A 14,606-nucleotide genomic window follows, 5' to 3' on the forward strand; every position below is an offset into this window, starting at 1 on the left:
GTTGGGTAAAGTATTCTCTGGGTCAGGACCTTTAGATTTTCAGTTCTTCACTCTCACAACTGACCTACTTGGCAGATGGGAAAGCCCTCTACTAAGCCGTGGTAATGTCACATTCTAATGGTAAACCCAAATGGTAGGGAGTTATTTCACAAATACTGCAGTATGATCTTTAGGTGAAATGCTCACCCTACGCAGAAATATTGGCATACTTTACCATACGTTTCTGCAATTTTGTCCTGTTGTGTGTTGGTGGTGCAATTTCTTGCTCAGTGGATTGCATTTCTCTTTAGAAATATACATTTCCCCCCTCCCTCTCTGTGGAAGGATTGTACTTCCCATGCCATTTGAAGATTATGTGATGGTCTGCATAGAAAATGCTAAGGAACCTAAAAACAAACAAATAAACAAAATTCCTCCTAGAACTAATAAGTATGTTCAGCAAAGTCACAGAATACAAGATCAAAATAGAAAAATCAATTGTATTTCTATATACTAGCAATAAACATGTGAACACCAGAATTAAAATGCAGTACTTTTTGTAAAAAAGGAAGAGAACACTTAGATGAAAATCTATCCAGACATGTGAACATGTATATGCTGGAAACAACAAAACTATAAAATTCTGATGAAATAAATCAAAGACCTAAATAAATGGAGAGAGATTCTGTGATTATAAAACTCAACATAGCTAAGATGTCAACTCTCCTGGAAATGATATAGAGGTTTAACATAATTTAACATAATTCTTATCAAGATCCAGGTAAGATTTTTTGTAGCTATAGACATGAATATTCTAAAATATATATGGGAAGAAAAATGAGTTAGAATAACTAGAATGATTCTTAAAAACAGGAATAAAGTGGAAGAAAATATTCTTATTATTTCAAGACTTATTATACAGCCACAATAATAAACAGTGTACATTTTTGGCAGAGGGATAGATATATGTTGATGAAACAGTATAAAGAATCCAGAAAGCACCACATGCAAGTACATCTAAATTAATTCTTACAGAAGTGCAGAGGCAATTCAGTAGAGGAAGAAAAGTCTTTTCACAATATTGTGGTGGAGAAATCCATAGGCAAAAGAAGTCAACTGCCGCCTAAACCTCACACTTTATTTAAAAAGTAACTGAAACTGGTTCATAGATGTAAAATAAAACTTGAAAACTTTTAGAAAAAATATGAGAAAATTTGGGGGACTTGGGGCTTGGAGGAGAGTTCCTAGATATAACACCAAACACACAATCCATAAAAGACAAATTTGACTGACTGGGTTTCATCAAAATTAAAAACGTTTGCTCTGCAAAGGACTCTGTTAAGAAAATAAATGAAGCAAGGTACAGACTGGGAGAAAATATTTGTAAATCACATATCTGGCAAAGACATATCTAGAATATACAAAGACCTCTCAAAACTCCACATTAAAACAACACTCAATCCAAATAGAAAATGGTCAAAAAACATGAAAAGACTTTTCACCAAAGAGGATATACAAATGGGAAATAAGCACATGAAAAGATGTTCAATATCACTAGTCATTTAGGAAATATATATTAAGACCACGGTGTGATATCACTACACACCTATTGCAAGAGATAGAATAACAAATGGTAACAACTGCCAAAGGCTGGTAAGAATACAGAGAAATTGGATCTGTTATACATTGCTCATAGGAATGTAGAATGGTGTAGCCACTCTGAAAAATAGTTTGTCAGTTTCTTAAAGGACTAAACACACACTTACCATACAACTCAGCAATTCCACTCCTAGGCATTTATCCCAGAACAATGAAAACTTATATCCACACAAAACCCTGTGCATTATTACTTATAGGAGCTTTATTTGTAATAGCTCAAACCTGAAAACAACCAAAATGTTCCTTAATAGGTGAATAGGTTAAACAAGCTGTGGTCCATCTATACTATGGAAGTATACATCCATACTCAACAGTAAAAAAAAAAAAGAACTATTGATACATGCAACCTTGATACATTATCTTTCCAACTTCATGTGAATTTATAACTATAAGTATAATTACTTCATGTGAATTTATAATTATTTATGATTATTTCATTGAAATAATATATTTGTTATATAATATACACACTTCCTCTTCCTCATGGACTTGCCCATGTGACTTGGTTTGACTAATGAAATGTCAGTGAAAATGTCCAGTCTGACATATCAGAGAAGTAAAAAACCATTATGTGGGGTTTAGGTAGAAGAGCCATTGGTAATCAAATCACCTGGTTCATAGATAGGTGAGTTCTGTATGTTGCTGTGAGCTTTAAATGAACTGCTGTGACACAATCTCCCCCTCAGATGTAACCCTGCAAGATAATGGTGAAAAGAAATCCTCCCAGTGGCTAGAGCTTTAGATGGTTCATTTGATGTTCCTCTTTACATGGAGAGAGAAGTGGCCTAAGATAAAGCTGTATATGGAATCCTAGGCAAAAGGGAATGGTTGGCTGGAAGGTCAGGAATCTGAAAAGAGTAAGATTTGAAGATTAGAGACCAGAGGTGTGGAGAAATGCATGTGGACTGACTTGTGGGAATTGTCACAATGTTGAGGATCTTTTATCATATATTAATACCTTCCAGATAAAATCTACTTCAGAACAGCCACTGAACAATTAGCTGCACAGATCAACTCATCCAGTAGATGTCATCACCCTCAGGCATCAATAACAGAAATTTCTTATTTTAAAATATTATTAAAAGATTGAAGGAAGGTTTTTTATCCTCTTTTTTTTTTTTCTTCTTGGTGTGGGGCTGAACTTTAGTGAGTCATGTCTCCAAGTATCTCAAATGATCCCAGATACTTTAAGGTTGAAATTTCCAGTATACAAACATCTAACTGCTGCTAGAGAGCCATAAACCACAGCTAGCCAGAGTGAATGTTGAATGAATGCGGTAACATTGCAACCAGTGTACTGTGACAACACAGCAAAGGCAGGTGAGGATTATTCATCCTAGAAGAAATGTTAGGAGAACTTAATAGACAAATCGTTTGAAGTAGTCACAGGAAATGGAGAGCAGACTGCATTTGTCCAAAACCTCTGGATCCATTGATCCCAACATTTGAACAAAAGCTTGAAGGAGGCCAGGGAGTAAATCTTATAGATATCTGAGGTAAGAATTCTCTACAAGAGGGAACAGCATCAGAACAATATGTTGGACACGATAAAATAGAGGAATAAAAGCAAAATATTCTCTAAGAGGTGAAGACAAATACCTACTTAGGCACACAGGCAAGAATCCTTCAGCAGATGAGGAGGAAAAGAATCCACATCACAACTGTGGAATAGAGGTGGAAAAAAAAATGGAATCAGAGAGGACTGTTTAGAATAAGTGTGATTTCCCTTCACTAACTGCAGGAAAAATCACAGATGGGGCATGTGGAGTGTAGTCTCTGGGAGAGTTAACAGTGTGTCCTGTTTGATACCAAAAAAAAAGCTGGTGGCCTTAGAACCATTTCCTTAATTCTTTGACCACTGTGGAACGGTCACTGTCTTTCACATCTTCCTTATCTGACTCTAAAAGGAAGAGACATTTCGAATACCATTATATAAGTGACAGTGTTTTTCAAATCACTCAGAAGTGAATGGGTGTAAAATTAATATAAAAAAAGGTCATGAATGGTATTTTAATAAATGAAATAGAAGATATAGGAATAGAAATAGGAAGTATCAGAATAAACCCATGCAGTAAAATACTGTTTGGTAGAGTTTGGTCTCTCTGTCTTTCCAAATATCTATCATCTATCTATAGCTATATCGATATTGGTATAGATGATAGAGATAGATTCAGATAGTTATCTCTCTCATATATATATATATATATATAAATCTCTCTCTCATATGTATAAATGTATATATACATATACATACATTTGTTTGCATATTGTACTGAGTTGTGACTTAAAATGTATTTCGACACTGAGTTGCAGTCAGAAAAGTTTTGAAAAAAGACTTTCTTGAGAGGGTATAATTTGAAGATGGCAGCATCTCCTTGAGATGCCAACTATCTGGGGGTGGGGGGTCGGTGTATGAGCCCCAAAGGAATAATGGAGTTTCGCTTTCCTGGGCTGGGGTAGCTGCATAGCTTGGCTCAGGTGAGCCTAGTTACAGACCCGAGGAGCTGCATAGCTGGGCTCAGTGCGCGTGGCTGCTGACCCGAGGAGGGTCCTCTGCTGGTGCGAGCTGCTAAGCTCGCCACTCCACCATCGCTCCTTAAGTTTTATTGTGGACGGGGACATGGAGTACAAGGAGAAAAAACAAACGAACAAAAGAAACAAAGACACACTAGCATACAAGCCTCGGCCTAGCCATGTGACTGAAGGAACACTCTGCGCTCACTATCCAAAAGCTTCCAGTACTAAAGAGAAAAGATTTACAACCTTCCAGACGGGCCCCTTCTAGCGTCATCGCAGAGGCAGCCGCAAATGAGAGCTGTGTTCAGGAACTTCCCAAAGGTTCTGCTCTCTAATATAAGCCTCGGGAAAAGGAAGGTCCTATCTTATTTTTTTTTAATGTATTTGTTTGTTTAGTCCAAACGTCCCCAAACGAGATACAGTCGAAATTGTGACCCCCGTGTAATAATTTGAGAAACAAACTGGGTGAACTCTATTTCAGGCGCACCGTACTGAAAATCTTGCGCCCTTGCGAGCAAGCAAAATGCCTCTCTTTTATTCCAAGTGTCATCTATAAGATTTTTCGACAGGTAACAGAGGAGACGGTTAACACGTTTCCTTTCCGGTGGCAGCAGAGTTGGCTCCGCGACTTCCGATCTTCTCCCCGAGAAGGGTCCACCCAGAGTTTTGCTCCGCGGGCTCTTCCTCCGCTCCGAGAGGCTAGCGGCTCGAGGGAGTGGGGAGGGGTGCTGGGGAGGGGGTTCAATGACGAGCTATGGGCACTCTTGGGCAGGTTGGAAAATTGCAGACCCGAAGGTGATGACCCGAGGTCATCTGGTTGCGGAAGAGCTGATCTACGTGCGTCGAGAGAGAGGGGCGACAGAAAGAAAGGAAATCAGAAAGAAAGGAAATCGAAAAAAATATTCAGCGCAGAAACGGTGACATAATCATTGAAGGGAATAACAGTGGCTTCTGTCAGGGGCTAAGCAGAGTGGCGAAGCGGTAGCGTGCGGGGCCCATAACTCCAGCGGTCGATAGATCGAAACCATCCTCTGCTAGAGAGCTTTTCCATCCCTTGCTATTAAAACTTTACTCCAACTCGGCTACAAGTACGCACAAACACCGAATCAATTCCTACCTCTTCCATGTTCAACCAGTTAACATTCACGAGTTTGAGAATCCTCTAGTTTGGCTTCTTGCTTCCCACCTTACTTTGAAATCCCACCATTCTTTCACTAGGCAATTCCAAAACCCTTCTAGCTATCTGAAGTGACACACTGCCCCGAATTGTAAAATTCCTTCCATCCCTGGTGTCCAGTAGAGGAGCAATGGAAATATTCCTTCAGCGGAGGCGGTCTTATATCAATATATTGTATGCGACCTCTTGGAGAAAGAGGTGATAAATTCCATATTTACTTCTGTTACAACTTCCAGTAAAGACCCTTTCAACTTTGTTATCTACTTACGATGTTTTCATTGATTGCATTCTATTAGTAAATGCAAATATAAATGAAACCAAAAGAATTAATTATAACAGATTTGTGGTTCTGTCACATATCAAAATTTCAGATTTCAGTGTTTATACCTATATTTGGTGCAGACTAGTATAGTAGGACGATCGAATAAAGACTTTAAGCGTAAGCACACATTATATTGGCATAAAATTCTGTGGAAATACAAATTCAAGGACAAAGAGATCAGTGAAGTGGGAGATGTCTGGACCCATTTTTGGACAGTGTGGGTTTTGAATGGAACTTATTCTCCGAGTTCCTTAACTTAACAACCTTAAAATGACGTTTCTTGAAAGAATCGTATTCAATCCGTGCCATTTTTATTGTTATTGGAAGGAATGGTGTTAGAAATCTTAAAACGTTATTCGTTTTTCAATTTCTCAGAATGTTAGTGCCCTAGTTCACTCAGGCTAAGCCTGCATATTCAGCCGCAAATTAAATCACCCACTTCTTTGCTCCCCTCCTGGAGCTCCGACCACACCGGGCTAGGTGAGGATCGCGATTGGAGAGGGTGGCCGGGGCGGGGGGGCGTGGCTGAGCGAGGGACAAAGCCGGGTTCCTGCGGAGGCGCTCAGGCCCTCGGTCGGTAGACAAGAAATCCCTTTGGCCCCTTCCGGAGCCTCGCGAGCCCGCCAGAGTGCCATCGTACCCGCATACTCAAAGTGCGAACACTCGAGGGCGACACACATTCAGCCTCGGGGAGGCGGATGGAAAAGGAAGGAAGGAAAAGGCAAAGGCAAAGGAAAGGAAGAAGGACGGGAATCCCCAAGCAGCAAATGCGGCCTCCATTATTCCCCGCTGCTGGCGCCACGAACGCCGTCTGGGCTGCCCAGGTCCACGCGCCCGGGTCTCCGGTCCCGCGCTCCCGCCAGCGCCCCGCCCCTCGCCCCCAACCTCCACCCACTCACCCTGAGGGGCTCGGACTGCCCTCCCTACTCCGACTCCGGGGGCGGGCGGGCGGACTCGGTGCCGGGGCCGGGAGCCAGAGTCTGGAGACCCGGCGCCTGCTCGACTCTAGCTCTGGGACTCTAGCTCAGGGACTCCGGCCGCGCGCTTCCTCTCCAATCCCTCTCCTCGTGCCGCGCGCTGCAACCCGGAGAGGAGAGAAGAGAGGCCAGAGCGGCCAGCTTAGGCCTCAAACTAGCAGAGCGGGCTACGGGGGCTGCTGAGGTCCCGCGTGTCCTCTGTTTCCACCGGCACTTTCGGATGCAGCGCCTGGAGGGTGAGGAGCTCCCCGAGACCCTTCACTTTCCTCGCGCAGGGATCCCAGCCGACACCGGAACACTTCGACTGCGGCTGAGTCACTAGGCGTCAGAAACCTCGAGAGCCCAAACCCGAAGTCAAAGTCACCGACCCCGCCTCACTGCTCCACATGGGCACTTACGTGGGCAAGCTGGGACTCTGGCTGTCACCCCCAGCAGGGGGGCGCACAGACTTGTCGGAGAGGCCCTTGAACCGCCGGCCAGCTCAGCCCCTTCATCAGGTCCCCCGGGTTCAGCACGTCCATCGTGCCCACCCTGCCCCTCGGCACAGACCTGCGAGGAGCCTGCCGAACTGGGATCCTACCAGTCCCAACGCGTGCGTGGTTAATGAGGCTTGGAGGCCCTTTCCCATGAACAGGTCCCGGAATTCCATCATGGGGCCTCTTCCCTCAGACTGGTGGGAAAGTTACTTCAAGGGGGAGTATCTGGTCTCTTCGGCAGCCCAGGGCAACATGGAGCCCGGTGACCACGAGGCTCGCTCCTCGTGAGCGGACAGCGCCCTCCTCCACTGCCCCAGCAGAGGTAACGAACTCTGCAGGGGTCTCACCTTCTGAGAAACCCCAGACCCATGTGCGAAGGAGACAGTGCTGAGGGCCCTCAGAGAGTGCAAGAAGGTGAAAGTGAGATGGGAAGAACCACTTGTTCCATGAGAGCTTGGACAGTAAGAGAAGGATTCCAGAGACCAGACTATCTGCGTTTAAGCCTCTGAGGAAAAATGGAGTCCTCACTTCTTTTGTGCCCAGGCCTGGGCCTCTGAAGAGAAGCCTCGACTGCTGGGGCTTAGATCACAGCTTGAATAACAGGCCCAGCTGCTCCTCCATGGACTCCTTGGCCAGCACACACACAGGTGACCGCCTTAGCTCCCAAAGAAATGCTATTACAAGCTCTTACAACTCTTCTAGAGATTTCTCTGAGCCTTGGAAGAGTATTCCCAGTACATAACTCCAGGTACCAGAGTGGCCAATGAAAAGGAAAGAACATTGGTCATCCGTCTCACTCTCCAGTCCCAGTGGTATCAGATGAGTCCCCAGAAACATCTGGCAGCTCTGGGCAGCAAAATCAGGTTCCCCTGCTTCTGTCAAGCCCCGGGTGCCTGCTGTCCCTGACTCCGCCTCCTCAGCTCAGTTATGCGGTCCCAGAAGACCTGGCCTTAGGGAAGAAAGCTGGACTCCAACGGAGCAACAAAGCCAGAGAAGATACGACTGAGGTCACCACAGACTCTGTCCCTGACACTTGGTCTGCTATTCAGCCTCCCCTGTCCCAGGGCACTGATCCTCAGCTGGAAAGCTTACATAAAATGCAGGAGTCTCCAAGTCCACTGGCCTTCCCACAACCTACCGGAGAGGCAATCAGTGTGGCCCACTCGCCTCTGAAGACAGCGAGCCTGCTGGCCTCACATGGGTGCTCCCAGTCAGAGCCCCTTTCAGGCACCTCTTCAGACTCAAAACCCACCACTACTTTCATCCTTCTGACCCTTGTTTCTCCCACAGCACCAGTCACTGAGACCACGTGGCCACTTCAACCTCTCAGGCTGCCATACCCCGAGACCCACCTACCATTAACCCTGCAGCACCCGCTATGCAAAGCACTTTGTTTGGATTGATTAGCAGCCCAGTCCCCCATCCTCCTGCATCTGCACCTCCTGTTGCAACTTCTGCTGACCACATGTCAAAACCCATCTTGGGGCTCCCAGCCAATAGTGAGACAGGAGGCTCCTCATATTCCAGAATTTCAAGCACAGCTGCAGCATCTTCACCTCCAGGTATCTCAACTCCCACCTTCAAGCCTATCTTTGGCAGCATAAGACCACTTAAAACTACGCCCGTGAGAGCTCCTTTCTCTTTCAAGCAGACCTCTCCTCCACCTACTCCTGCTTCTACCCGTCTCTTCCATGGCCTGGTCAAGGCTACCTCTGTAGTCATGTCCACCGCCCCAGCCAGCACATCCAAAGGCTCCTTTAAGCCGCCTTTGGAGTTTGGTGCAGCGAATGTTACCAGTACCATGGGCCGCACTTGCTCCAGCCCTTCCACTTGCCCCCCTTTCCCTCTCGGGGCTGCCTGTGCCTTCAGAGCCAGCTTCTCCCCAGCTGCAGGATTCACTTTCCCACTGAGCCAGCGTCCAACCATTCCTACTGTGCACACAGTCACCATCTTTAGCCAGGTTCTTCCCAGTGCTGTCCAGATATCCCCTACCAGGAGCACTGCCGATTTTAGCGCTGTGGGTAGCCCTCCGGCAGCTTCAGCCCTAGTAACCACCAGCCAGCCTGCATTGTCATCCAGGATCTCCAGTTCGACGTCAGCATTCACAATTCCCTTGGAGTCAAGCTCAAGGCCACCTTCCCCACTAACCCTGCTCCCAACCTGCATTTGGGGCTGCATATGTGCAGAAGCAAGAAGCCCCCAACCAGCCCTTGGCCCAAGCTTCTGTAGCTCTCCCATTTTTGGAAACTCAACAGTGGCCTCCTCAACCCAAGCCCAGCCATCCTTCAGCGGTACCACGCAGTCAGCCTCTGGGGGTTTGGCACCACCAACCTCCACCTATCACATCCCTGCCAGCTTCCGGCCGGCCTTTGACAGCACTCCAGTAGGTTCCCTTTGGTCTAATACGAATGGTTTGGGAGTTGTCACCCCAAGCCACCGGACTGGGGCTTGTGGCTCAGTGTTTGGCAGCACAGCCCCACGACCATTTGACTTTGGGGGACTAGTGAGCCCTGTGGACTGTGAGGAGACTGGGCTCAGCGTCACTGCCCCAGACGCGAGCTCCAGCTCCGGAGCACTCAGCCCTGGAGCAGTGCCGAGTGGGAGCACTAACACCATCACACCCTTGGGGAAAGGCTGGGGCCCAGGCAGCCAGGGCCGGACCAGCCAGGGCACACCTTTGGCCCTGGGGAAGGCCAGCATTTCTGCAAGAGAAACTGTGTTTGGGGACCCCTCCATGGCCCCCTTTGCTCAGAGCACCCCTGTCACTGGATCAGTTACGGCAGGCAGCAGCCTTGGCTTTGGGATGCCCTCTCCACCGCCCCAGGGCTCTGTTGGGAGAAGATCTTTCAGACCGTCAGCCCCTTCGTTTTCCATTGGTGAAAAATCAAAAACCCCACAGAATAGGGAGCAAGGGCATTCCCGAATGCATCATGCCCACGGGAAATAACTTGTGTTGCTTGCCATTCGTACTCTGATTTGGACCTCAGCATAGTAAAGTGCCTCAGTCACTTCTGATTCTCTACAGCGAAAATACCCCAGATCTAAGGTGAGAGCTTTGCACATTCACCTTGTGGTCATAATCTACATTCTAGAGGAAAATGAAGGGCTAAAATATCTAGTGGTAATAGCAGAATGAAACTGAGTGGAACCAAAGCTTTGGAATTGAACGGAGGAGCCTTGCCACTCCTTTCTGTGTCAAGGGTGAGCTCAGTCAGGACACTGCCTCCTGCTTTTTTCTCTGGGAACAGACGTGCCAGGGAGGCAAAAAGTACAACCCATATTCTCTTGCATCTTTGGGAGGAGGAATAGATTCTCTCTAAATCTTAGCCTGCTTTTATTTGGCTCAAAGAAGTGGTTCCTTTATCTGGTCCCCTAGGGAGGCCGATTCCTCATTTCTTGTTATTTTGCTCCTCAGTTGGTTCTTGGAGAAGATTTTTTTTTATTTTAATTTATTTATTTTGGAGAAGCTTTTAATGCAATTTGACCTTGAAGCCAACTTTTCCTTGAGGATCAATGGTCTACCCATGAGAGCATCCATGGGAGGGCCAGGGGAGGAAAAACACAGAGTGGTGCAACCTTGCTTCTTTTCTTTACACCATAGGTCATAATTCCTCCATAATTACGAGTGAGAAATGCTCAAGTAGGGAACCAAAGCTTCTACTTTTCTTTTAATTTGTACCTTATAAAATCACCCTCTACCTCACATCTCTCCCAGATAGGGTGGGACGGGAAGGAAGACTCTTGGGCCTGAGAACAAAGGGAGAAAGGGAGGAAGAGCAGATACCGAAGCTGACCTCTGTACTGTAACCAATGGGAGGTCTATGAGTAGCTACAACATATTCCTTAGCATGTATCATCCTGATGGAAAAAAAGAAAAGGCAAGAATGACTCCGTGAATACATCTATCTCCTGTTTTACGGATACCTTGGAAGAGACCTAACTGGAAAAATAAGCAATCTTAAGTTGGTTGATAAAATAAAAATAAATTGTTGAAATGAGTTTATGATACAGGAATTGCTATAAAACTCATATCTATTCAGAGGCAGAAGGATATTAAGAAACTTGCCCAAGCTCAACCAGTCAGTAACGGTTAGATTTGGGATTTCAACCCTATTGGCTCCAAAGTGTGTGTTCGCTTCTCCCTCACTACAGCAAATCACCAAAGTCAGAACTCTAACCCAGGTATATAGGACTCTAAATATCCATGCTGTTTCTACTTTGAAAGGCATCCACAACCCAAGATTGCCATCTTACAGTGGGGGGGGGGGGTCAAGAGGAAAAGTATTAGACAATTTCTACAGCTCTTTACATGATAATTTAACATTTATACAGTGATGACTGTATACCTTGTATCGTGCTTTGCACCAGCCATTCAGAAGTGAAGGAAAACTTCTGCTTTGGAGATTACAATTTAGTGGGGAGACTGGTAAGTAAGCCAGTGATTCCATAACAAGCGACAGGTACTAAGGGAATGGAAGCAGGGCAGAAGGTCATCTTATCTAAGTCTTGAAACTTGAATTCTGTCTTACGGTGTGTGTTCTCCAGTTCTAGCAACTGGAGAAGGGTATTTCAGGCCAAAGACAAAACACGTGCACAGGAGGGTCTGGAAGACAGAACGCATCTATCTGGGTAACTTTCAAGGAGTCAGATATGGTTTGGGAGAAGAAGGGGCAGATCATGGGTATGCTTATAAACCATATCGTGCAGTGTGCACAGGGTTCCAAATACAATGGAGAGTCATGGAAAGATTTTAAGTAGGAAAGAGACAAGCTTGGGTTTAGATTGCTCTAGCTGTTAGGTGAGGGAGGAGTCAAACGGGGACAGGCTGGAGGCTTGGAAATGTGTGGGAGGCTGCGGAGACACCAACAAAGATGAAAGATACAATACATTCAAGCTAGGTAATTAATTACCTGGTTAACAGGGATTGTTAACCAGGTAGTTAACAGTGGGCGTGGGGAGGCAGTAGAGAGAGGAGGGATTAAGAAGCAGGACTTGGTGACAGATTGCACCGTGTGGGCGGAGGAGATGGGCAGAATAAGGGTAAGGGGGAGTTGGAGAAGACCGACCCTTAGCCATTTGTCTTGGAGGATGGAAAATGTAATGTTGGCAGAATACATGGAATGTTTATAGACTTGAGTGTGAAATGACTATGGAATATGAAGGAAATATTTGTCATATTCAATCATTCATTCACTCAAAAAATACTGGGCATCTGATACTGGTTACTAGGGACTCTTCTAATATTTGGGATGTTCTCAGTGACATAAAATTCCTGTTCTTCTGGAGTTTATGTTCTAGTAGGGGGTGTGATTAAAAAATAAACAATAAACATAATAGGAAATAACTCCCATGTGAAAGAGATTGCAAACGGCCTGGCAAAAATATAGAGCAGGGTAGGTGGGTTAAGATGGCGCTACAGTTTCATCTGAGCTCTTATGAGAGGTTGACATCTGAGCAAAGACTTGAATTCACTGACAGACTCAGCCATGCCAGAGTATGAGGGAAGAGGATTCCAGGCAAAGAGAAAACCTGGTGGAAGTCCCCAGGAGCGAGATGTGTAACAAGCAGAGGCTTTGGGACAAATAAATGACATGACTTGACTCACTGTTAGGATTGTTCTGGCTGCTGGCTGAGCTGGGACGGTAGAGGAGTGAAAGCGGGGAGACTGGGAGGAGGGTTCTGCGGGAATCCACTGGGATTCAATGGTGGCCCAGACGAGGATGTTTACAATGCAAGTGGTGAGAAGTGGTCAGATGTATATATATATTTAACCGATTTGCTCTTAAAGGGGTTGTGAGGTGTGAGATGAAGAGAGGAATCTGGGATAAAGCAAAGGTTTTTGGTTAGAGCAAATGAATGTATGGAGTGTCTGGTGAGGGCTAGGGAAAGATTGGAGCATTGTCAATGTACCTTAGAATATCGAAATCTTGGGAAAAGGTGAGATCCCTTATGGGGAGGGTATAGAATATGAAAAAGAGGGCTAAATTCGTCGCTTTAGAATGGCAGGAAGTTAATGAACTTTTCAAGTGCATTTGGTACAAGTAGAAAAACTCTTCAAAAAATAAAAAAAACTGCTTCATCTCATACAATTAATAAAAATGAATTCCAGATGGATTAAGGACTCTGATAGTATGAAATAAAATTATTTTAAAAATAATTTACCTTTATAAATTATTTTAAATAGGTAGGAGGAAGGGAGCCTCCCTCGGGGACTTTGATCTTTTGGGGGGGGCTCAGAGTCGTCAGTTGGAGAGAGGTCCCCAAGAAGTAGAGTTCAATCAGGCCAAATGTTGTGTTCTCTTATTCTTTTTCCTAACTCGGAGATGGGGGAGAATGAAATAGGAAGAATGTGAAGATTTAAAAAAATAACGTCACTTTTCGGTTGTTTCAGTTCTTTGTGTTCCCTTTCCTTCTCCTCCCTCCCCGCCTCACCCCGCCCCACCCCTCCGGCCCCCCGGCCCTCCGGCCCCCGGCCCCCCGCCCCGAGAATTTGAAGAAACCATTTTGTTTCCCTTTTATTTAATTGCTTACAGAGGAATAAGTTACCAGTTTGCTGGCCGGTTAGCTCAGTTGTTTAGAGTGTGGTGTTAATAACGCCACGGTCGCTGGCTCGATCCCCGTACAGGCCAATTTGTACGACAGGGCGTTCCTCTTACATTTCTACACAGATGAGAGTTCTTCCAGTCTCAGGTCCACTACGATATCACAATTAATGTCAGGGAGACAGACGAACCTCCCGCTGAGAACTCAAAAAAATTTAAACACACATCTTTGATTTACCCCAAGGTTGAAGTCCGCCTTTGAATCCCATCTACAGGGTGAAAGGATAGTAGTGAGTGACTAGCAAGGGAAATAGAGCCGCTTTGGGCATATTAGTTTTCCACTGGGTAACTGATTCTTGCAAAGAAACTGACCCTACTGGATTATTTTCGTCCTAAAATAAACTGGGAAACCATCCACACTTTCTACACTTCCACACTCGGGTCTTAACTAGTTCAGCGAAAGGTGAAACAAGATTTTTTTTATATATGTGTGAAAGAAAAATTTATTAATATCAACACCATAGGAAAGAAACAGCTTTGCCAGTTGTCTCTTTATAACAGGGAAAGAGCTCCCAATGACCAAAGCTGGAACAGTTTGAACAACAGATGGTGTGGTTTTGGATTATAATCCAAAGTATAAAATACATATTCATGAGTCCATACTGATATAAATAAATCAATGAATACAGGAGAAGGGAAACATTTTCCTTACAAAAGCATTCCAACTAATATAAGTAAATACTCCCCCACCCCCCCAGGAGAGGAAGCTTAATCCCCTCCCTTCCGGAATATGGGCCATACTGAGTGACTAACTTCTAAATAGTAGAGTAGGAAGTAGGAAAAAATAGGAACTTCACAAGGGAGAAAAATGGCAAACACTACCTTAAAAATGATCAAGGTTGGCATCACCAATGGTAAACTGTGCTCCTATCATGTAACATCCGATATGATGCGATG

The 14,606-nt window shown here is 45.1% G+C and overlaps 1 protein-coding gene across 1 annotated transcript; it reads left to right on the forward strand.

Moving 5' to 3' along the window:
* Positions 1–7,017: 7,017 nt before the first annotated feature.
* POM121L2 (POM121 transmembrane nucleoporin like 2) lies at positions 7,018–10,054 on the forward strand (the record flags this gene model as incomplete). The annotated part of the gene is given in 9 exon segments (XM_082848174.1): positions 7,018–7,323; positions 7,325–7,463; positions 7,466–7,545; positions 7,547–7,846; positions 7,850–7,888; positions 7,890–8,426; positions 8,429–9,258; positions 9,260–9,297; positions 9,300–10,054. Coding segments are annotated over 9 exon segments (3,024 nt in total).
* Positions 10,055–14,606: the final 4,552 nt, after the last annotated feature.

The sequence above is a fragment of the Leucopleurus acutus genome (genome assembly GCF_964270905.1).
Source record: "Leucopleurus acutus genome assembly, chromosome: 10".
Classification (NCBI taxonomy): domain Eukaryota; kingdom Metazoa; phylum Chordata; class Mammalia; order Artiodactyla; family Delphinidae; genus Leucopleurus; species Leucopleurus acutus.